At 43.1% G+C, this 25,412-nt stretch overlaps 1 protein-coding gene across 5 annotated transcripts in view; it reads right to left on the bottom strand.

Moving 5' to 3' along the window:
• The window catches only part of STX8 (syntaxin 8), a 341,865-nt gene that overhangs the window by 304,716 nt on the left and 11,737 nt on the right, over positions 1–25,412 (bottom strand). For all 5 annotated transcript variants that reach the window (XR_004430829.1, XR_004430830.1, XM_033184567.1 and 2 more), the window contains exons 3-4: positions 17,032–17,126; positions 5,248–5,358 (exon numbers count right to left, since the gene is read on the bottom strand). Coding sequence is in view for 3 of the 5 variants with exons in the window: in XM_033184567.1 (XP_033040458.1) it covers positions 5,248–5,358; positions 17,032–17,126 (206 nt within the window). In the remaining 2 variants the exon portion in view is untranslated. The remainder of the gene's footprint in view (positions 1–5,247; positions 5,359–17,031; positions 17,127–25,412) is intronic.

The raw sequence follows: 25,412 nt of genomic DNA, 5'->3' as shown, positions 1-25,412 counted from the left end.
AGGAGGAAGAGAAAAGAGGGAAAAGAGGGATGGAAAGGCTCTCAGGAACGAGGGATGGGGAAGAAAGAGAGGAAAAGAGGGTTGCACAAAGTAAACGAGAAAGAGGGAAACAGAGGTAGGGGCTCTAGGAAAAAAGGCTCACCAGGTCCCAAGCGAGTCCTGGTAACATAAACTGATCTTGCGGCATTGCTGTCAGTTACTAGAGAAACGTTGATTAGCAGATTAACCCCAGTTCTCTAACAGTAAATGTGTTGTGGTCATGGTCTAGCATTAATGACAAAATGTGCCATAGTGAGCATGTCTATAACATTTCAAAGTTCTGACAAGGCTTTCTGGCCACTGTGCCTCTGGACGTCATGAATTAAGGGAAAGACACCTACCCTGCACCCACAAAGTGACAAAGCAACCCAACTGATCCCCCCAAAAACCAAGAACTACAGAAGCAAAGAAAAATGCTGGAGGAATCCAGAGATTAGAGAAGCAAACGAAAATCTTGGAGGAGCCCGGCACTGGGAATTAACTGTGGAGAGGTCTAAGGAAATCTCTGTAAGTCATTGGAGATACTACAGAAACCAACTGGCAGAGAAACGAATGAGTTTCTCCAAAGATAGAGAGCTGAGCGTTCCCTAACAGCTGGTATTAGAAATGACCAGGCAACTAACAATCGGGGGGAAGGGGATACAATCGAACTGTAATTGAACATGTCATATAATGAACAAGTCATGTTTACAACTGAATTAAGGTCCTCAGAAGGCTAGGTCCAGGCAAGAGAACTATTAGGTATGAGAAGTTGGGGAAAGAAGGGGAGGTCTCAAGGATGGGGATTAGGGGTAAAGAAGGCAAAAATAATACTCTCACGTAGGCAGGTGAAGGAAATCAAAGACCAGCAACTCTGACCTCAAATCTAAGAAAATCCGCTTCTGGCAGTCCACTTCGGCTTTAGCATTCACTCAACCATACAGTTCTTGCTGGTCCTCAATAAGTCCACATGGTGCCATCTTCCCTGACCAGTTGGAGCAACGCTAGCTGGGTATTTGTTCTCATGGCCCTTGAGCAGATTTCCTGGGGACTTTTCTACATAGCTTTGGAGAGTGGTTTTTTCTAGTATGAATTTTCTTATTGATCAGACTACTCTGGAATGTCTATAGGACTTGCACTTTTTGGACAAGCACACGTGGACACGTTCCTGTTAGGGTGTTGGGTCTAAAGCAATCCTAGCCCAACAAGGATTCACCAATGGAAGTGAAGGGGAAATTCACCTTCCAGGCCACCGACGCCATTCTCCTTCCTCTATATCTGCAATAACTTTCTTTCTTCATGGTGCTCAATGTCCAGTCACCACATTGGTTTCCCGCTCTTGGCCAGACTCCATGTCATCCGGAACGGACCATCGTTGTGTGTTATGTCCATGTCTACCTTCTTCAAATCACTCCACAGGAGTCATTTCTCCTTGACAGGGCTTACATTCTTTTTAAAAAGAATTCTTCTAGAAGCTTATTCTGATCTATCCTAGATTTCTGGTCCTGAAAAGATACACCAATCTCTATGTTGCCCTTGGTTTCATCTTGACAGCACGTAATTAGGTCTGGCCAGTTACTTTATTTCAGCTGTCAGGGATTCAGTTACCTTTGCTTGACAGTGTCTCCCCAGTATGATCTCTGTCCCCATGCCACTCAGCCACTCACCAACACACCAACAAGCAATAGCTTTAGTCCACCACATGGATCAGCCTTATAGGTATGAAAAGCAAAAGGCAGTCCCAGTGGCAGGACCCAAGAGTTCCTCAGAAGGCCTCCATCCAAACAAACCACTTGACACGAACCTGCCAAATTCCCTAAACATTCCTATCAACTAATTCACTGTGGTTTAAATCCTAGGGTTTAAGGAGGTTTTGGTTAAAATACCTCCAGAAGACAGGACATTGCCAGCCGTTGATTCTACCGCTAGAATTAACGAGATTGTTCACTAATAAGACAATAGGCAGCAAGCTGGGCACGGAGGGAAGCAGACACGGAATAAATGAGATGTGGAAGAGGAGAATGGAGGGCAGAGGACCAGGTGCTGCATATGCTGGGGTCAAACAGACCAGGTCTCTGAACACTCAAGGGGCCCGACACGAGGGACAGAAGATCTCCAAAGCAATGAGGCAGCATGAGCTCCCTCCTAGCCTGATGGAGACACAATGCTCCAGTAATAACATCTCATATTTATAAAGGTCTTAGAGTTTACAAAGCCCATCTCATAGCAATCACTTCATCTGGTCCTAACAACAATGAAAAATGGGCAGCACATGTATCCCCAGTCTAAGGTCAATGACTTCAAAGCCCAGATGACTGAGGGACTAGAAAGCTACAGAACTGGGTCCTTCTAACACCTCGTCCAGCTCTTTTTATGGTGCAATGGTTACGAGTTCAGAGCTAAAATCCAAGTTCTGTGACTGACTAGCTTTAGAATCTTGAACCCTCCGAGCCTCAGTTTCTCTTCTGCAAAATGGGATATTATAAAGAGCTCCTGAGCAAATGCACATACAGAGCTTAGCATAGTGCCTACCATATAAAAAAACAAATAGCACACACATGCTATAGATCTCATGACTAGTACATCATGACACAGAGCAGTCGTTCTAACCCTGCCATCTACTAAATCCACCCGGCAGTCTCCCCAGCCTTACTGCTGCCCAGGTCTCGCTCAAGACTATGAGTCAGACTCTGCAAGTATATGGTCTAGACATTTGTATTTCTTTTTTTTTTTTTTTTTCCATTCTCTCTTGGGGGATTCTGATGCAAACTGCCACGATTAAGAATAAATGACACAGGTCGGCAACAGTGGCTCATGCCTGTAATCCCAGAATTTTGGGAGACTGAGGCGGGCAGAGTACCTGAGGTCAGATATTCAAGACCAGCCTGGCCAACATGGTAAAACCTCATCTCTACCAAAAATACAAAATTAGCCAGGCGTGGTGGCATGCGCCTGTGATCCCAGCTACTCAGGAGGCTGAGGCAGGAGAATCACTTGAACTCGGGAGGCAGAGGTTGCAGTGAGCTGAAATTGTGCCACTGCACTCCAGCCTGGGTGATAGAGCAAAACTCCATCTCAAAAAAAAAAAAAAAAAAAGGAATGATACAAAGCAATATTTCTCAAATTATAATGTGCATTCAAATCACTTGATGATCTTGGTAAAATGCAAGTTTTAATTCCATACTTTGGGACTGCGGTTGGAAATTCTGAGTTTGTAACACGCTGCCAGGTAATGCTGACGCTGCTTATCAGCCAGTCACAGTTCAAAGGACACAGATGATTAGAGAAGAAGGGTGACAAAGACAGGCAAGCGGGGACCAAAAACCAACAAAACAGAAAACAGAAGGACCCGGTGGGAGGACTTCAGAGGTCCTTGGCCTAAATTCCTAGGTTGGCTCCTTCAGCATCATTAATGACAAGCAAAGAGCAGAGTCTGGTGCAAAGCATGCTCTTCTCAAATGGGAACTGACTATTTATCACGACTGCCTCATCACTACCAAGCAGAACAGTCTGAATATTTTGCCCCCTTCTGACCATCATCTCTCCACATGACCCCATTCCTCTATGAAATAAGCTCCCCGTCCTAACTATGCCCTTATTAATATCTTGACTAAAAAGACCCTGCCTTCAGTGTAAAGCCCCTTGTAAAAGGCAGTTCTTTTTTTTTTTTTTTTTTTTTTGAGACGGAGTCTTGCTCTGTCGACCAGGCTGGAGTGCAGTGGCGTGATCTCAGCTCACTGCAAACTCCACCTCCCAGGTTCAAGCAATTCTCCTGCCTCAGCCTCCCGAGTAGCTGGGACTACAGGTGTCCGCCACCGTGCCCGGCTGCTTTTTTTTTTTTTTTTTTGTATTTTAGTAGAGACAGTGTTTCACCTTGTTGCCCAGGCTGGTCTCAAACTTCTGAGCTCAGGCAATCCACCTACCTCGGCCTCCCAAAGTGCTAGGCTTACAGGCGTGAGCCACTGCACCCAGACGACAGTATTCTCTTTCCACCTTGGATTCCTCTGCTCACCTGTTCTCTTTGACCAACCTGGAATACCGTCTTCATCCACATACTTCACCCCTGTACGCTGGGACTGAATATGCCAGGGAAATATGGGGAACCACAGTAGATTGGCCCACCACAGGCTTCTGTCTTCATTTAAACCCTGCCCAGGAGACTGCCAAGAGTATCACCCTTTCCGCACTGACTCGTTAGGTTCATTTCTTCACAGAAACAACTTACCATCCCATCTACCTTTCCGTATTTCACAGTTTCTTCATGGAACCTTGGAAACTGCTCCTGAGAAGACTGGGATCCACAGGAAAATCAGTTTCATTTTCTTCAGCTTGTTCTAGGCAGTGGTTTGCAATCCGGGTTGTATATTAGAATCACCTGAGACCTCCCTGCCCCCTGCCCCTCCACCTCAATCCCACTCGGGTTCACTTGTCCGAGATGGAGTCTGATAATGCAGGACTAGGGTCCAACACCACTGCCCTTGGGAAGTCATACTATTCCTAACTGGAAACTAACTAGAAACAAGCTCCTCTCCATGATAAATGCATCATCCCTAGCGTGGAAGACAAGGAGAGGCGGCTTTCCACCCAAGCTCATTGCCTTCTGTGATGGTTCCCATGATGAAGCTAAGGAAGTTCTAGAAACAGGGGGAGGCCAATTTTAAAGATGTAGCCATTTACGGTTCATCAGCCTCAGCCTTGGAAAGCCGGACCCGTCCACGGGGTCTTCCAGCAGAGCCAGGCTCAGAGCAGCTGTCGGCTCTTTGAAGCGTGAATCACTCACTGGCGAAGAACGGGGAGGAGGGTCCAACTCCTCCGCCTCTGTGGGCGCCGGACCAGTCTTAGGACTCATTTTTTCAATATGCCAATTTTTAAAAAAACAAAAACAAAAACACTCCTTTGCCCACACAGAGAAGTAGTGACTTCGGGAGTTTAGAAGGCAGTTAACAAAGCAGAAAACTCAAAGAATGCCAAAGAAATGTTCTGACTTCACCCACAGTCTCCCTCAGTATGTTCCACCCAAGATGGGATTCAGCTGAACATACCTGGTTTACGAAACCTAGAAAATTAACGAAAACTAAACTGAGTAGAAAATTATAGTCCAACACCATAAATGAATAGAATAGATTTTGCTTGATTTAATGCCTAAAGTAAGCCATTCAGGAAACAGCTGTAATATTTGCAAAGAAGTCTTCACCCACCAAGTAATCCCTGTAAATGAAAACATCCTACCTGATTAGATCTGGTTCGGCACCCTCATTCTTAAAGGACGCCAGAAGTAGTCTCTCTCGAGTTACAAGATCATCCAAGAGGTTCTGTCTTCGGTCCCCTTCAAGCTGTGTTCTGCAGACATCTTGTTAAGGTCCAATGGTGAATAAATGACCTCGCTTTAACTATTACATTATTAAGTTAGCTCTTCAAGTCAGTTGTGGCTTTTACAGACTGTAATCACTACTACCCAGAAGGGATGCTCACCACTCCTGTGCTTTTCCTACCCTGACCTTCACCTTCATCAGGTCGTCAGGTAAAGGACCTTGGCAGGTCTGTCACAGAGAGACTTACAAACACTGACATGGATCACGACACAAGTTCTTTCACTGAGAAATATACCAGGTAAATATTACTTTGCTCCCCGTGACCAAACTTATTTATTTTTGAGACAGAGTCTCGCTCTGTCACCCAGGCTGGAATGCAATGATGCGATCTCGGCCCACTGCAACCTCTGCCTCCCGGGTTCAAGCAGTTCTCCTGCCTCAGCCTCCTGAACAGCTAGGCTTACAGACATGCAACACCACACCCGGCTAAGTTTTGTATTTTATATTTTTATTAGAGACAGGGTTTTGCCGTGTTGGCCAGGCTGGTCTTGAACTCACGACCTCAGGTGATCTGCCTGCCTTGGCCTCCCAAAGTGCTGGGATTACAGACGTGAGTCACCATGCCCAGCCCCAGTGACCAAATTTAAATGACTTTTCCTGCCAGTGGTGCAACCTGGCTCAGTGATTCCTTAGGTTTTGAGTTATACATGTCAGTGTTCCAGGGCGTTTTCCTACATATTAATACCCTAAGATGCTCTGTTTAAAAAAGTGGGGGCGCTGGGGGAGAGAAGTTCTCCATATTGTTCTCTTTCTTCCATGTTAATATCTATTAACACACCTAGAATATTTATAAAGTGCTACTTTATGTAACAGATTTGCTCTATAAATTGCTACCATCAGTTCACTATTTAAATACATTGCATAATCTGTAAAGAAAATTACAAAGAGAATAATTTTAATGTGTGATTCTAGCAAACATGCTAGACCAGGAGCCCAAAGGCAGAGTTGTAGCCCTATTCTTACCATTATGCTCTTGAACCAGTTATTTCACCTTTTTGGATCTCTCTCTCTTTATACATAACACTAGATAATCTCTAACATCTTTTCCACAACAATTCATAAGTGGTGGTTAAAACCAAAAACCATCCTTCTGGGAAATGTAGTCTTTGCAAAGAAACCTACAATTCACCAACAGGTGGATGAGAGTGCGGCGCGTGCGCAGAGGCGCGCATGAAGCAAAAAGGGAAGTGACGTCTGTCAACAACCGGCGCCACTTCCCTTGGACTAAGTACAAAATTTTACATACTAGCTTTCTTGATGCAAACTACGAAAGTGTTTTCTTTTCTTTTTTTTTTTTTTTTTTGAGATGGATTCTCGCTCTGTCTCCAGGTTGGAGTGGTGCAGTGGCGCGATCTCGGCTCACTGCAACCTCCGCCTCCCGGGTCCGGGTTGAAGCGATTCTCCTGTCTCAGCCTCCCGAGTAGCTGGGACTACAGGCACCCACTACCACGCCCAGCTAATTTTTGTATTTTTAGTACAGACGGGGTTTCACCATGTTGGCCAGGATGGTCTCGATCTCTTGACCTCATGATCCCCTCGCCTCAGCCTCCCAAAGTGCTGGGATTACAGACATGAGCCACTTCACCCGACCTCATACATTCTTTTTTTTTCTTTTTTTTTTTTATTTATTTGAGACAGTGTCTCCCTCTGTCACCCAGTCCGGAGTGCAGTGGCATGATCTTGGCTCACCGCAACCTCTAGCTCTGGAGTTTAAGTGATTCTCCTGCCTCAGCCTCCCAAGTAGCTGGGATTGCATGCGCACACCACCACGCCCAGCTAATTTTTGTATTTTCAGTAGAGACGGGATTTCCCTATGTTGTCCAAGCTGGTCTGGAACTCCTGACCTCAAGTGATCCACCCACCTCAGCCCCCCAAAGTGCTGGGATTACAGGCGTGAGCCACCACACCCAGCCGCCTCATACATTCTTGATAGTAATGCAAACAGGTTCAACCAACTGCTAAATTGCCTTCTAAATACCTAACAAAATGTAAAAGGTACAGTCTTTCAACAGACATTTCTCCTGCAGATACAATCATACAAGGACTTAGAAGCAAGGATGTCCACTGAACTATTATTTATAATAGCCACACTGGAAATATCAGTAAGTAACTAGTGTATCTGTACAACGGAATGTTTTGTAGCCTTCAGCCAAGAATAGGAAAGCTGCTTAGGGGGCTGATAATGATAATTAACATTTTTGAGCACTTACGAAGTGTTTACATGAATTATTTGACATGGAATAATCTACAAAATATAACATTAAACCAAAAGAGGAAAAACAACAGCAGCAGCAAGGAGCTAAACAGTGAACAGTATGCTCCCACTTTGTTAAAAAAAAAAAAAAATCGTATCTATTTATGTGTGTACATATACACAGAACATTTCTGATATATAAACATCGCCTCTAAGGAAGGACAACTGGGGATTAAGGGTATAAGGGAGACTGATGTTTCACCGAATATTGTTTCCTAATGTTTGTCTCTATCATCTGCTAATCAATAAAAACACAAGCTTCAGAACCATATGTATAATACAATCCCTTTATAGTCAAAAGAATTTCTTATTTACATATGCATATATTTCCAGCCTAGAAAAGTCTGAGACACTAGCTACTAACCATCAACACTTAACTATGAAGAATGAGATGAGACAGAAAAAGAATAAGAGAAAGAGGAGTCATTGGTAACAACTAATGAGAAATGTATCAGTAGAAAGTATAATACGCTTTGTAATAAAAACAATAAAGGTACATTTTAAAATCAGCAGATACTAGTTACAGATTTAAACTTAAGAAGGAGCTAGCAAAGAACATCAGTTTCAGAAACAGTAAAACTTGATGACGATGTCTTGTCGATGAGTAACAAAAGGACGGAAACCCACACAGTTGATGCCAGAAGAGGCCTTAATCCCAATTCTCTTGTTTTGCTCACCAGAAAATTAAGGACCAGCATGGCTAAGTCACTTGCCTGGGTTAACAAGCGATGCTAGGTGAGAGCCCAGGTCATTCTACCCTAGCTCACAGCTTTTCCACCAAACATTCTGGGGACTTCTCCACCTTGAGGTGCTGACTTAACTTTGCCACTTCTTAGAATCCTGATAACAACAATACTGTGCGTATGAATTCAGAATATTCCCAGGGACTCTGTAAATCTGGAAAACAATCCAATTAGGAACACTCTGCCTCTTTGTTTTATATTTTATTTTAATCTATGGAGAGAACAGAGCATAAGGAGATGCGGAGGAGGGAGATGGAATGAGAATAAATTGATTAATGGACCATCTGCACAGCACCCTTGCTATATAAGGGTTGTTCTTAGTAAGAGGTCAAAGGATCATCCAGGAAACAATCTATACAGCATGTATGTGGACAGGTGTGTAGCAGCTGGGGAAAGTAGGGTAGTGGGAAAGAGTGTGCCTGAGTGATGCTAAGGACAAGCAGAAAGTAGGACACAAAGGCTGAGCACTGTGGCTCACGCCTGTAATCCCAGCACTTTGGAAGGCTGAGACGGGCGGTTCACGACGTCAGGAGTTCGAGACCAGCCTGGACAACATGGTGAAACCCCGTCTCTACTAAAAAAAATACAAAAATTAGTTGGTGTAATAGCACACACCTGTAGTCCCAGCTACACAGGAGGCTGAGGCAGGAGAATCACTGAAACCCTAGAGGCAGAGGTTGCAGTGAGCCAAGATTGTGCCACTGCATTCTAGCCTGGGCAACAGAGACTCCATCTCAAAACAAAAAAAAGTACAGCACACAGTCAGTGGCCAGTGCTGGGGATCCCCTCCCTCTTCCACCAACTTGGTGAACAGCCAAGGAAGAAGATAAGAGAACAGACAGATAAAGAAAAGAAAGAGAAGAGCTAACTATCATAGTACTTTGTCCTTGGCTATGCTGATTTTACATGTAATTATAGCCAATTCATGGATATAAATGGTTGTAAATAAAACTGGATCCTGATTTCATATTACTAATACCTACTACCAACATGCATAAGCCCAGTTTCTCTGCTGTAACCTGGTAAGCATTTGAACTACAGATGGAGCAGGGTGAATATGCAACTGGATCCACAGGACACCCAATCCCACTCCAGCTCCTGGATTTTCTCGTATATTTGGTATAAGGCTTAAGAATTTAGGCCAGGCACGGTGGCTCACACCTGTAATCCCAGCACTGTGGGAGGCTGAGGTGGGCGAATCACCTGAGATCAGGAGTTTGAGACCAGCCTGGCCAACATGGCAAAACCCCATCTCTACCAAAAACACAAAAATTAGCCAGGCGTGGTGGTGCACACCTGTAATCCCGCTACTTGGGAGGCTGAGGCAGGAGAATCGCCTGAACCTGGGAGGTGGTGGTTGCAGTGAGCTGAGATTGCACCATTGTGCTCCAGACTGAGCAACAAGAATGAAACTCCGTCTTGGAAAAAAAAAAAATAGAATTTAGGTAAGCCTTATTTTGTGAAAGAGCTGTACTGGCAAAGGAAGAAGTTTGCAGATAATTACTTCTCCATGCCAAAAAAGAAGAACTGCAAGGGAACAGTTCAAAGTTTTAGAGGTCAAAAGACTTTTCCAGCTTTCTTTTTTTAAGTCAACAAACTCTAATAAGTATTTATGATGTACCAGGCCAAGTCCTTACCTTCCTGAAAGCACTGATCACATTTTGCAAGTACTATTTTAATACCATCATTGTTTGTGTGTTTTGATATAACCACCATGCATGATTAAAAACTCCATAAAGGAAGGACGACCTGTGAATTCTCAATGGTAGCTGAAATATTTACAATAATGATAAAATAATCAATAGCAGCTAATCCTCAAGGAGGACTCAGTATATCTGAAGCACTCTGTATGCATATCATCTCATCCTTACACAACAAGCCTTTACGCCAGGTGGACTTCTAGCATCCCATTCCACAAATGAGGCACAAAGAGGTTAAGTAACTTCCCCAGGGGTAAGTGTTGGTAACCACCTTTTATTCACCACCCACCCTTATGGGGGGCTAGTCCTGTGAAGGGCTTTAAAAAGATTTTCTTCAGCTTGCACAATAACCTGGCAAAGCATGATTATTCCTACATTACAGATAATGAAACTAAGGTCCAGAAAGGCTAAACTGCTGTTTGGCCTTGGCAAGTGGCACAGCTGGTCTTTGATCTCAGATCTCTCTGCTTTCAAAGTCAATGTTGTTCCCACTATACCAATGGTGCCTAGACATTCAGGTTTCATGGACCAGTATGTCCAAAAAAACTAGGGGGGGTGTAACTTACACAGAATTACCAATTATACATTTTGCCAGGTATGGGTGTTCAAGGAAACAAGAAACAAAACTGTCTACTTTTACTATCATGGTGAAAAAGCAAGGAGATTTTAACACCAAAAACTAGAAAGAACCATGTAACAGTTCTGTATAAATCAGAAAACAGACTTGTCATGGTGGCTCACACCAGTAATCCCAACATTTTGCAGGCCAAGGCAGAGGATCGCTTGAGACTAGAAGTTCGAGACCAGCCTGGGCAAATGGCAAGACCCCATCTCTACAAAAAATTAGCCAGGCATGGTGACATACACCTGGAGTCTTAGCTACTTGGGAGGCTGAGGCAGAAGGATCACTTGAGGCCAGGAGTTTGAGGCTGCGGTGAGCTAGGATTTTGCCACTGCCCTCCATCCTAGGCAACACAGTGAGATCCTGTCTTAAATCAGAAAAAAGTTCTTATAAATCAGAAATCTTCCACTACATAAACACTATCTTCTCCTTATTTTTCTCACATTACCAAGTATCAGTGTAAACCGAGGGACAGGCACAGTGTTTGAGAACCAGTCTTCCTCCACTGGAACTATCAGGGGATACCTGTAAAATCTGTTTAGTCAGCCTCTCCACAACCACATACATTGGGGTTTGTTACGTAGTAATCACCACATCTGTCTATGCACCTATCTATCTACTTACCTATCTTTTTTTTTTTTTTTTGAGACGGAGTCTCACTCTGTCACCCAGACTGGAGTGCAGTGGCTCGATCTTGGCTCACTACAACCTCCGCCTCCCAGGTTCACACCATTCTCCTGCCTCAGCCTCCTGAGTAGCTGGGACTACAGGTGCCCGCCATCATGCCCAGCTAATTTTTGTATTTTTAGTAGAGACGGGGTTTCGCCGTGTTAGCCAGGACGGTCTCCATCTCCTCACCCCGTGATTCGCCCGCCTCAGCCTCCTAAAGTGCTGGGATTACAGGCGTGAGCCACCGCGCCCGGCCCTACTTGCCTATCTTTTATAGATTTTTAAAAATTATTTCCAAAGGCCTTCCTCCAAGACACCAAAGTACTTTTTGACATCAAACCCCTTTGTAAAGAGATTTTCTTTATTCTCTTTAAAATAAGTAAAGGTGCAGCCTCCTTTGAAATGCCAACAAAAGGATAAGTTTCATGTGAAGCCTACGCTAAGAAGATGGTACTAAGTCTGTTTAGTACTATCTGGAATTTCACACGCAGCCTCCCATAGCATACACCTCTTCTCAGCTGGTGAGGCAATTATAGTTCCTGTCTCAAAGACCACTGTGAACAGATGTTAAGGCCTTTCAGAATTTAACTCTCTGACTGCAAGACTTCGGATTATTAATTGCATACTAACGGATTCAAAAGCACAGAACTTCCATTTTAACTTGACTTTTACTCCTGCCAGGAGAAAAACACTTTTTCAGGAGAGAGCATAACATCTCATGCTTTAATTCCATGAATTTCAATGTTTAGAAAGTATTTGCATAGGACTTATCTTTCTGGCAACTCCTAGTGTTCTTTGGACACGTTCACAAATGTAGAAAGGCATAAATTTATTAAGGATCATAAACTCGTAACTATGCAGCACAGTAAGGAAACGTGGTATTCAAATATTCACATTAAAAAAGTCACCAAACATTAATTATGCCTCAAAAAAAGGATTAAAAAGTCATTCCATTGGTGATTTATGAACAAACATTTTTCTCAACAACATAAAGTATACCTAATAAACCACAGTGAACACTGTCTAATCTTCTGATAGTTAAGAAGGTTCTTGAAGATTTGTATTATAAACAAGATTTGTCTTGGCAGTCCAGCAACACAACAATTAATAGAGAATTCTAGTTGAAGACATGCCAGGTGACAGCTGACTGTATTATTTCTACTAAAGTATAATTCAGCTTTTAAACAATTCACGTTGGGGCCACACAGCCCTGTGTTTGAACCTGGTTCTTCCATTTCCTAGTTGTGGGGTCCTGGGAAATGACTAAAGCTCTCCAAGAATCCTCTCCTCAGTGTAGAAAATGCCTCTGCTGGGGCTGGGCGCAGTGGCTCACACCTGTAATCTCAGCACTTTGGGAGGCCCAGGTGGGTGGATCACGAGGTCAGGAGTTCGAGACCAGCCTGGACCACATGGTGAAACCCCATCTCTACTAAAAATACAAAAATTAGCCGAGCATGGTGGCACATGCCTGTAATCCCAGCTACTCGGGAGGTTGAGGCAGGAGAAGCACTAGAACTCAGGAAGCGGGGTTTGCAGTGAGCCGAGATTGCGCCGCTGAACTCTAGCCGGGGTGACAGAGCGAGACTGTCTAAAAAAAAAAAAAAACCAAAACAAACAAAAAAACCTCCTCTGCCGGAATTCTGGGTTATCTCTCCAACTTCATCAGTGACTTTCGGTGCAAAGTTTAACTTGGCCTCAGTACCTATTTTTGTAAAGAAGAGAAGGAAACACCAAAAAAACTAATAATATGAGATTATTAGGACTCACAGATTGCTATCTATCTTAAATCTGGAGGATAACTGCCAGATAATTTTTTTTTTTTTTTTTTTTTGAGACGGAGTCTTGCTCTTTCGCCCGGGCTGGAGTGCAGTGGCCGGATCTCAGCTCACTGCAAGCTCCGCCTCCCGGGTTTTACGCCATTCTCCTGCCTCAGCCTCCCGAGCAGCTGGGACTACAGGCGCCCGCCACCTCGCCCGGCTAGTTTTTTTGTATTTTTAGTAGAGACGGGGTTTCACCGTGTTAGCCAGGATGGTCTCGATCTCCTGACCTCGTGATCCGCCCGTCTCGGCCTCCCAAAGTGCTGGGATTACAGGCTTGAGCCACCGCGCCCGGCCCAGATAATTATTTTAAATGTTTGGGAAGAAGATGGAGGTTGGGGGAAGGGAAGATGGGAGGAACAGAATGAGAATTAAAAAGAGGCCTTCATAATATATACGCTACCTCCTTTCCCTTACATCAAAAGTGTCCTCTGTGGCCAGGCACAGTGGCTCACGCCTGTAATCCCAGCAGGCGTGATTACCTGAGGCTGAGGCGGGCGGATCACCTGAGGTCAGGAGTTCAAGACCAGCCTGGCCAACATAGTGAAACCCCGTCTCTACTAAAAATACAAAAATTAGCTGAGTGCAGTGGCACGTACTTGTAATCCCAGCTACTCAGGAGGTTGAGGCAGGAAAATCGCTTGAACGCGGGAGGTGAAGGTTGCGGTGAGCTGAGATTGCGCCACCGCACTCCACTCTGGGCGACAGAGTGAGACTCCATCTCAAAAAAAAAAAAAAGAGGTGGCCTCCCTAAAAATACACAGGTTTATGAGCGCCCTCATGGGGTGGATTAGTTAAATGCCATCCCTAGTACTGGCTGCAGTTGTTACAGTAGAAATAGATGAATTATTTGAAAAAAATAAATAGAATTTTAAGGAAAGTTGTTGTATTCCAGTTGAATTTTTGATGTCTCCTAGTAAATTCTAAATTATCCACATTAAGGCCCCTAAATATTTTTGTAATGTTTTAAATAACTCTTGTTCAGTGTTTTTGATGCTTACTCCTTAATTCAATAATTTGGGAAGTAATTCTGAGATGACCACAAAACCAAAAACCTGTGAGATTTCAACAGATGGTCAAACTGTAAGCATTTAGGAGAACAGAGTCAATTATAACTGTGGTATGTTTAGTACTCTGTAATAACTAGCAGAAATTATTACTAATAGAAAAAAGAAAAAGCTCTTAATTTGTATATTTTTCTTGCCCAGTAGGTTTAGCACATAAACAAGGTGACTAATAATGTTATCTAAATGGAAGCCAATGCATATGATATCATGACACAATATGTAGTTACCTTTTTTTTTTTTTTTTTTTTTGAGGCGGAGTCTCGCTCTGTCGCCCGGACTGGAGTGCAGTGGCCGGATCTCAGCTCACTGCAAGCTCCGCCTCCCGGGTTTACGCCATTCTCCTGCCTCAGCCTCCTGAGTAGCTGGGACTACAGGCGCCCGCCACCTCGCCCGGCTAGTTTTTGTATTTTTAGTAGAGATGGGGTTTCACCGTGTTAGCCAGGAAGGTCTCGATCTCCTGACCTCGTGATCCGCCCATCTCGGCCTCCCAAAGTGCTGGGATTACAGGCTTGAGCCACCGCACCCGGCCTACCTTTCTAATATATGTGTTTTAGGTAACACTAACATGAATTTACACATCTTGCCATGTGTAGACTTCCCAGTGCTTAGTACTGAAAGCAGAGGAAATAGAACTGCCCATTTGAAACTACTAAAAATACAAAAATTAGACCAGGCATGGTGGCTCACGTCTGTAATCCCAGCACTTTGGTAGGCTGAGGCAGGCAGATCACAAGGTCAGGAGATGAAGACCACCCTGGCTAACACGGTGAAACCCTGTCTCTACTAAAAATACAAAAAAATTAGCCAGGTGTGGTGGCGGGTGCCTGTAGTCCCAGCTACTCGGGAGGCTGAAGCAGGAGAATGGCGTGAATCTGGGATGCAGAGCTTGCAATAAGCCGAGACTGCACCACTGCACTCCAGCCTGGGCAACAAAATGAGACTCCCTCTCAAAAAAAAATAAATAAATAAATTAGCTGGGCACAATGGTGCAGTGAGGTCTGTATATTAGGACTTGTTGATTTGGGTAAAATAAAAACCCTTTATATGATAGACCAACTGTGCCATAACAAATTACACTACATGGAAGGTAAAGTATCTCAGAATATTCCAATTGTGTTAAAAACAAGGCCCTAATTGTTTGAAATTAAACTTTTATTTTAAACCTTAGTGGATCAATAATTGAATATCTAGAAAACCATGCAACTAAGCCAATTTTCCTAGTGATATAAAAGGGTAACAATGGGGGAAAATAATTTTTAGAACACTTTCCATTGTTTTATCTAAAAAGTTGTATTCCCGTATTTCCATATATTTAAAACCTGGCAGTATCCACTTCCTGAAATACAAAAAATTGGGTCTTTGGCATGAACTACTGACAATTTAGAGAAATGATGAGAGAAGACCAGTTTGAGGTAAGTTTTCAAACCAATATACACTCGGGTGTAAAGGGTTAGTGTAGGTAACAAGTCATGTATATATTCCTAAATTGATCAGATTATGAATTTCTCTTTTTTTTATTTTTTGAGACAGGGTCACACTCTGTTGCCCAGGCTAGAGTGCAGTGGCATGATCTCGGCTCACTGCAACCTCTGCCTCCCAGGTTCAAGTGATTCTCCTGCCTCAACCTCCCAAGCAGCTGGGAGTACAGGCGTGCGCCACCATGCCCAGCTAATTTTTATTTTTTATTTTTATTTTTATTTTTTTTTTTTTGAGACGGAGTCTCGCTCTGTCGCCCAGGCTGGAGTGCAGTGGCCGGATCTCAGCTCACTGCAAGCTCCGCCTCCCGGGTTTACGCCATTCTCCTGCCTCAGCCTCCCGAGTAGCTGGGACTACAGGCGCCCGCCAACTCGCCCGGCTAGTTTTTTGTATTTTTTTAGTAGAGACGGGGTTTCGCCGTGTTAGCCAGGTTGGTCTCGATCTCCTGACCTCGCGATCCACCCGTCTCGGCCTCCCAAAGTGCTGGGATTACAGGCTTGAGCCACCGCGCCCGGCCAATTTTTATATTTTCAGTAGAGACGGGGTTTCACCATGCTGACCAGGCTGGTCTCGAACTCCTGACCTCAAGTGCTCGGCCTCCCAAAGTGCTGGGATTATAGGCATGAACCACTGCACCTGGTCCAGATTATGAATTTCTAAAAAAAAAATAATAATATTTTACCACTTGGTAGGAGGTTAAGATGACAGCATAACTTGCTTCAAGGAAGACCCACCCCACCCCTTCCCCTCCAACTCCCATACTAGAGGCAGAGTCTGTGCCTCTGGAGGAAAAATAAGGCAAACAAGCCACATCTCAATCATCTACATAAACACGGGGGTAGGGAGAGATGTATGGTTTCTACTGGTATTGGCCTCTCCGAAAAGAAATGATCACTAAAAACTCTGGAAACTCCCAGAAGCAGAATTACAGCTTAGGATGATCATGGAAGTTTTCCTGTTGGAGCAGTAGCCAGCTATGGTCAAGGCGGTCTAGACAGGGAGCAGTGCGGGGCTCCGTAAATACAGCACTGATGGAAAGCATTAGCTTCCTGAACTGTACAGGTTACACCCAAGTAAGTTAATTCCCTCGGTGGGTCTTGCTTTGCCAGCATATTCACTGTAAAACATGTAACAGACACTGAAAATAGAAATCAAGATTACAGGCAATATTTTGGAAACCAGGTCTTCCTCAAGCTGTGGGAAAATCTGGGTGGCCCAGATTCCTTCCTTTCTTAAAATACGACTGCTTTTCCTCCCACTCTAGAAAAGAGGTGGAAATGTTTACATGGATACATCTGATGTGTTGCCACAGCTCTTAGCAATAAGTCCTTCAAAAGGGCGATCTTTTCCTTCAGGTTCTGCAACAAAGCTCTGATTGTCACGGTAAGCTGAAAAGAAAAGAACACATCCTAAGTATTCTAGTCCAGAGCGCAGAATCCACGAAATTACATCACATAAACACTACTTCACGGGCTATGATTCAATCAAACCGGGGCTGGAAGAGATAGATACTCAGCCCCTCACGACAAACTCGGGGCTGGAAGGAGGCTCAGTGGTGCCCTGGCCCAGCTGCCCACTTACAGCTTATACCCACTCCACATCCTGGCCAAGTGGTGAGCCAAGCCAGACTGGAACACCGATACTGACTAGAAACTGTCAGTGAGCTCTCACCATCAGCTGAATCCTGTGGCCTGAGCTTCTACCCACTGATCCTACGTACCTGCCTTGGAACCATGCAGGAAATTGTGTTCCCCAAGTCTTCATTCCAGAGCAAAAACCCACAGTTCTCTCAACCAGGCTTCCAATGACAAAGCGTGAAGTCCCATTACCATCCCCACCAGGCCCTCTAAACAACCGGTAAAATTTACAACCCAATGAAACGTTTTACGGCAATGTGTTCTTTTTATGCAAGAGGAATGTGAAAAGCACATGACTCTTTTCCCAGGAGTATGTGAATTTTCTCCAGTCATCCCAGAGGAAATTTTTGTCTGTGACTCTAACCTGTTACATCAAAGGATGGAGAAGAGGGCGAGAAGAGGTCTCTCAGGAATTTGGAAACGTGAAAAAACTGCCTGTATAAGTTAAAACATATTCACCCATGGATGAAATCAGAGACATGTTAAAAAGAGAATACCACAGGTTTCCTTTGCTCCCTTGTCAAAAGCAGCAATTACATAACTCAAGTGGACTCCCTCCTTGGATTTGCAGAATCACACCAAGGAAAACCAGCCAGTGTGCTAGAGGCTGGCCCAGACTGCACACATCCAGCAGACCTCCAAGGCACCAGCAGCCAAGAAAAGTCTAACCTGAACTATCCCCTTGCCCCTGGGAACCAAGGAAGAACCACTTACAATGTGGTGGAGAAACACCAAGGAAAACAGATCTCTCTACACTCAAAGAGAAAAGGGCAAAAGAAGCAAATAAAAAAGCCACACACACACCAGGCCTACGAAGAGGAGTCCACAAAATCAAAAACCAAAAGCATTCAGGAGATAAAAGACACAGTATGTAGCCATTAAAAATTATGGCTCAAATCTCAATTTGTTCACATAGAAAGATATTCATCACAACTTATGAAAAGGAAAAAATATCAAGTCATAAAATAAAATATCACCCAAACAGAGAAAAAACCTAGGAACTAAATGCAAACACATGAAAGCACCATGGTTCTATCTAAGTAGTGGGATTTTCTAACATTTTATAAGAAAATGATCATTTTTGTAATCAGGAAAAAAGTGTCATTATCATAATTAAAGACAGTTTCGGCCGGGCGCGGTGGCTCAAGCCTGTAATCCCAGCACTTTGGGAGGCCGAGACGGGCGGATCACGAGGTCAGGAGATCGAGACCATCCTGGCTAACATGGTGAAACCCCGTCTCTACTAAAAAATACAAAAAACTAGCCGGGCGAGGTGGCGGGCGCCTGTAGTCCCAGCTACTCGGGAGGCTGAGGCAGGAGAATGGCGGAAACCCGGGAGGCGGAGCTTGCAGTGAGCTGAGATCCGGCCACTGCACTCCAGTCTGGGCGACAGAGCGAGACTCCGTCTCAAAAAAAAAAAAAAAAAAAAAAAAGACAGTTTCTAGAGCACAAAAAAAGATGGAAAGCCTAATTCACATTTTAAGCTACCATAACCTTGGTAACAAGCATGACAAAGACAACCACATGTCAATCTTACTTAGGAATTATAAATGTAAAAATCTTTTCAAAAATATTAGCTGGCCGGGCACGGTGGCTCAAGCCTGTAATCCCAGCACTTTGGGAGGCCAAGACGGGCAGATCACGAGGTCAGGAGATCAAGATCATCCTGGCTAACACGGTGAAACCCCGTCTCTACTAAAAAATACAAAAAAAAAGAAAAAACTAGCCGGGCAAGGTGGCGGGCGCCTACAGTACCAGCTACTCGGGAGGCTGAGGCAGGAGAATAGCGTAAACCCGGGAGGCGGAGCTTGCAGTGAGCTGAGATCGCGCCATTGCACTCCAGTCTGGGCGACAGAGCAAGACTCTGTCTCAAAAAAAAAAAAAAAAAAAAATTAGCAAATTCAGAATTACATTAAAAAGGACCATATACCATCAACAAGTAGAAATTATTCTAGTAATTTAAGAACAGTTTGATGTTAGAAAAATCTAGCAATAAAGCTCATGGTGTTAATGATTAAAAGCAGAATAAACATGATTAGTACAGTATAGGGGAAATTATAAACAAAAGAAACACACACACAAAAAGAAAGAAAAACTAAGAATAGAACACTACTGCCTTAACTGCGATATTATTTAGCTTTGCTCTAGAAGTTCTAACCAATACAGTATGAAAAATACAAGGACGACAAGGGAAGATGAGATTATTATTATTTGCAGATTGATAATAGTCTACTTAGAAAAGTTAAGAGAATCAACTGAAAGAATATTACTATTGTTATTATTATTTTTTTTTTTTGAGACAGAGTCTTGCTTTGTTGCCCAGGCTGCAGTGCAATGGCATGATCTCAGCTCACTGCAACCTCCGCCTCCCAGGTTCAAGTGAGTTTCCTGCCTCAGTCTCCCGAGTAGCTGGGACTACAGGCGCCTGCCACCATGCCCAGCTAATTTTTGTATTTTTAGTAGAGACGGAGTTTCACCATATTGGTCAGGCTGGTCTCGAACTCCTGACCTCAGGTGATCCACCCACCTCGGCCTCCCAAAATGCTGGGATTACAGGCATGAGCCACCGTGCCTAGACTGAAAGATTATTAAAAACCGTAGAGGCTGGGCTGAAAGACTATTAAAAACAGCAGAGGCCAGGTGCGGTGGCTCACACCTGTGATCATAGCTCTTTGGGAGGCCGAGGTGGGAGGATCACGAGGTCAGGATTTCAAAACCAGCCTGGCCAACATGGTGAAACCCCGTCTCTACTAAAAATACAAAAATTAGCTGGGCGTGGTGGCAGGTGCCTATAGTCCCAGCTACTCGGGAGACTGAAGCAGGAGACTCGCTTGAACCTGAGAGGCAGAGGTTGTAGTGAGATGAGATTACGCCACTGCACTCCAGCCTTGGCAACAGAGCAAGACTCCGTCTCAAAAAAAAAAAAAAAAACCAAAACAGTAGAGGAATTCAGTATGGTCATTAGTCATAAAGAAGTGAAAAAATATCAAGGGCATTCCTAAGTTTAAGTAATACCTAGGAAGAGTTTTTTAAATTATTATTTTATTTTATTTTATTTTTATTTTTATTTTTTTGAGATGGAGTCTCATTCTGTCGCTCAGGCTGGAGTGCAGTGGCGTGATCTCGGCTCACTGTAAGCTCCGCCTCCCGGGTTCACACCATTCTCCTGCCTCAGCCTCCCAAGTAGAGTAGCTGGGACTACAGGCACCCGCCACCATGCCCGGCTAATTTTTTTGTAGTTTTAGTAGAGACGGGGTTTCACCGTGTTAGCCAGGATGGACACGATCTCCTGACTTCATGATCTGCTCGCCTCGGCTCCCAAAGTGCTGAGATTACAGGCATGAGCCACTGCGCCTGACTAAATTGCTATTTTAAAACTTCATTAACGATACCAATAAAATCTAAAAAATATCTAGCACAGTGCCTGGCACATAGTAACTGTGCAATAAATACTGCTGAAAGAAACAAAAGGAAACGCTCAATATTGTAAAAATGTTAAGTCTTTCCCCAATTTAAATCTATAAACATACATGTTATTTGAAATCCCATTTGGAATTCTTTTATTGCAGAAGAGGTGGTAATTAAGGCACAGCACAGTTGTCGTTTTTTTTTTAATGAAGTTTTACAAAATTATTCTGACAGAAAGATAAATGAAGGAAGATAAAAGCCATGAATATGTATCATGTTCATAGGGGCCTTAATCAGAAATAAAGTGATTATAAAAAACTACAATAGCTGACGCTGGCAATTACCAACAGCTTCAATAGTGCAACATAACAAACGGCCCAGAAACAATGTGGCTGTGTAAAAATTCAGTGAATGAGGCCGGGCGCGGTGGCTCACACCTGTAATCCCAGCACTTTGGGAGGCCGAGGCGGGCGGATCACGAGGTTAGGAGATCGAGACCATCCTGGCTAACACTGTGAAACTCCATCTCTATTAAAAATACAAAAAATTAGCCGGGCGTGGTGACGGGCACCTGGAGTCCCAGCTACTCGGGAGGCTGAGGCAGGACAATGGCGTGAACCCGGGAGGCGGAGCTTGCAGTGAGCCAAAATGGCGCCACTGCACTCCAGCCTGGGCGACACAGCACGACTATCTCAAAAAAAAAAAAAAATTCAGTGAATGAAATATGAACTATTTCATATGAGGGAAAGAAATTCATAATTGAGCAAATGGGGAAAAAATAAAATTAGACACCTATGACACACCAAAGTAAACACCAAGTATTTCAAAGATTTACACAAACAAAACAAAATAACAGAAAAAAAGCTTAAGGAAAATTTAGATAATTATTTATATAACCTCTGTATGTAAAAGGCCTTTTTAAGCACGATATCTCCTTCCCTCATTAGAAAAGATCACCAATAAACATGCTGATAATTTCAAATAAAATTTAAAAACCGGTACATGTTTTACAATGTCACTTACAAAATCAAATTAATAGAGAAAGTATTTATACTAAATATGCCAGATCAAAGCTTAATATAGTTAACATATATAAAAAGAAATCTTTGAAATTAAGAAACAAGGCTGGGCACAGTGGATCATGCTTGTAATCCCAGCACTTTGGGAGGCCAAGGCAGGAGGATCTCTTGAGGCCAGGAGTTTGAGACCAGCCTGGCCAACACGATGAAACCCCATCTCTACTAAAAATACAAAACTTAGCGAGGCATGGTGGTAGGTGCCTGCAATCCCAGTCATTTGGGAGGCTACGGCAGGAGAATCGCTTGAACCTGGGAGGCTTGGAGCTTGCAGTGAGCCGAGATTGTGCCACTGCACTCCAGCCTGGGCAACAACAGCAAAACTCCATCTGGACAAAAAAAAAAAAAAGAAAAGAAAAGATGCTCAAGACGTAATAAAAAATGCATATTAAACTGTAACATAGTATTTTTACCTAGTACAGATTTTTTCAAAGATAATCAAAATTGGTATAGAAATGTTATTCTGCAATATATGTGTTCAAAAGGCTTAAAATGTTATACAACCCAAATCCGGAAAGTCTACACTGAAGAATTTATTTCAACATTTGGCTACACTTAAAAATCATTTGTAATTAGAAAGAATCTAACTGTCTAAGAAGATGATACTAGTTAAATAGATAACAGCCCTTCATGTAAAAGATGAAACCATATATTTACTAGAAGAAAGCAAGAATAAATTTTTTATAACCTGGAAACAGCAAAAACTTAGATACGACTAAATATACGGAAGAATTAAAGATTGACAGCCAACTTCATTTAAAAAAAAAAAAAAAACTTTCAGCCAGGCGTGGTGGCTCACGCCTGTAATCCCAGCACTTTGGGAGGCTGAGGTAGGTGGATCACGAGGTCAGGAAATCAAGACTACCCTGGCTAACACAGTGAAACCCCGTCTCTACTAAAAATACAAAAAATTATAAATATATAAAAAGCCAGGTGTGGTGGTGGGCACCTGTAGTCCCAGCTACTCGGGAGGCTGAGGCAGGAGAACGGCATGAATCCAGGAGGAGGAGCTTGCAGTGAGCTGAGATCGCGCCACTGCACTCCAGCCTGGGTGACAGAGTGAGACTCCATCTCAGAAAAAAAGCAAATACACAAAAGAAACTTTCACATGACAAAACCACCAGAAGCAAGTCAAATGTCAAATGATAAAGGAAAGGAAATAACTGCAATTTATCACGAGAAGCCAATCTCCCTAATACGTGAGGAGCTCTTAAAAGATCAAGACTAAAAAGGCTAATAATCCAGTAGGAAAATGGACAAAAGACAAGACAGTTCACAGAAAGAATATATATGTAAATGGCCCTTAAGCATATGAAAACGCACTCCACTTGACTCATCATATGAGAAATACAAATTTAAAACGACACTGAAATACCATTTCTCACTTACCAGGTTAAGAAAATTCAGAAGACTCGCAACACCCTCTGTTGGCCAGGCTGTGAAGAAACAGAAGCGCTCACACATTGCTGGTGGGGTGCCAAGGGTGACAACCCCTTTGAGGGAGGATTTCACAACAGGTTTAAAAAAAATTACATATGCCCTGGTTCTGAGAACTCACCTTTCAAAGACACCTATGCACATAATTTTTTTAAAGGACAAAGTTATTTACTGTGGCATTATTCACAGCAGCTCAAGACTGGAAGCAATCTAATTGCCCTTCCTTAGGAGACAGGTTAAATAATGTTACATCTATGCAATAGAGTACCCACACAGCCCTAAAGAATAAGGAATATGAAATAAAATGTAGAGTGAAAAGACCAAGATACGAAAGAGTGTGTCATTCATTCATTCATTCATTCATTTATTGAGATGGAGTTTCACTCTTGTTGCCCAGGCTGGAGTGCAATGGCACAATCTCGGCTCACTCGGCTCACTGCAACCTCCGCCTCCTGAGTTCAAGTGATTCTCCTGCCTCAGTCTCCCAAGTAGCTGGGATTACAGGTGCTCGCCAGCATGCCCGGCTAATCTGTTGTATTTTTAGTAGAGACAGGGTTTCGCCATGTTGGCCAGGATGATCCCAAACTCCTGACCTCAGGTGATCCACCCGTCTAGGCCTCCCAAAGTGCTGGGATTGCAGGCATGAGCTACCGTGCCCAGCCTGAAAGAGTATCTTTTATATACAAGGAAGAACATACACACAGACACACAGAGACACACACATACACACGCATAGAGGCTTATTTCTGTAAAAAGTAACACAGGAAGAATAAACCAAAAATTAAATGAAAATGGTTATTTAGAAGAAGTAGGTTAAGAAAAAGTAGAAAAGAGAGGAATGGGAACAAGACTTTGAGTGTCACTTTTATATAATTTTGACTTCTGAACGATGTAAATGTTTTACTTATTTAAAGTTAAATTTTAAAAGTTGGAAAAAGCAACTCCTGAAAATGAATAAAAACAGAAACAAATGATAACATAAGACAGAAAAGAAAGAATCAATTTTTGCAAAAGTCCTCAAAAAAATACTGGCAAACCAAAACCAGCAGCACATCAAAAAGCTTATCCACCATGATCAAGTAGGCTTCATCCCTGGGATGCAAGGTTGGTTCAACATATGTAAATCAAAAAATGTGATACACCACATAAACAGAAATAAGACAAAACCCACATGATTATCTCAATAGATGCAGAAAAGGCTTTTGATAAAATTCAACACCACTTCATGTTAAAAACTCTCAATAAACTAGGTATTCAAGGAACACACCTCAAAATAATAAGAGCCATCTATGACAAACCCACAGCCAACATCATACTGAATGGGTAAAAGCTGGCACCATTCTGCTTGAAAACTGGCACAAGACAAGGATGCCCTCTGCCACCACTCCTGTTCAACAAAGTATTGGAAGTCCTGATCAGAGCAATTAGGCAAGAGAAAAAGAGGAGAGGAGAAGAGAAAAGAGAGGAGAAAGGAAAAAGGAGAGGAGAGGAGAAAAGAGAGGAGAAAGGAAAAAGGAGAGGAGAGGAGAAAAGAGAGGAGAAAGGAAAAAGGAGAGGAGAGGAGAAAAGAGAGGAGAAAGGAAAAAGGAGAGGAGAGGAGAAAAGAGAGGAGAAAGGAAAAAGGAGAGGAGAGGAGAAAAGAGAGGAGAAAGGAAAAAGGAGAGGAGAGGAGAGGGAAAGGACAAGGAAAGGGAGAGAAAGAGGGAAAGGAAGGAAAAGGAAAGAAGGAAGGAAGGAAGGGAAAGAAAGAAAGAAAGAAACAAAGAAAGAAAGAAAGAGAGAGAGAGAGAAAGAAAGAGAGAAAGGGAAAGAAAAGAAAGAAAGAAAGAAGGAGAAGAGAGAAAGAGACAAAGAAAGAAAGAAAGGAGGGAGGGAGGGAGGGAAAAGAAAAGGTATCCAAATAGGAAGAGAGGAAGTCAAACCACCCGTTTGCAGACAACATGATCCTGTATCTAGAAAACCTCATACTCCCAGTCCAAAAGCTCAATAAGCTTATAAACAGCTTCAGTCAAGTCTCAGGATACAAAATCAAAGTGCAAAAAAATCCCTAACATTCTTGTATACCAACAGTCAAGCCAAGGGCCAAATCAGGAATGCAATCCTATTTACAATTGCT

This window comes from Trachypithecus francoisi, unplaced genomic scaffold (genome assembly GCF_009764315.1).
Source record: "Trachypithecus francoisi isolate TF-2019V2 unplaced genomic scaffold, Tfra_2.0 Lachesis_group20, whole genome shotgun sequence".
Classification (NCBI taxonomy): domain Eukaryota; kingdom Metazoa; phylum Chordata; class Mammalia; order Primates; family Cercopithecidae; genus Trachypithecus; species Trachypithecus francoisi.
The sequence above is the reverse complement of the archived record's forward strand: the minus strand, read 5'-3'. Positions and strand labels throughout refer to the sequence as shown.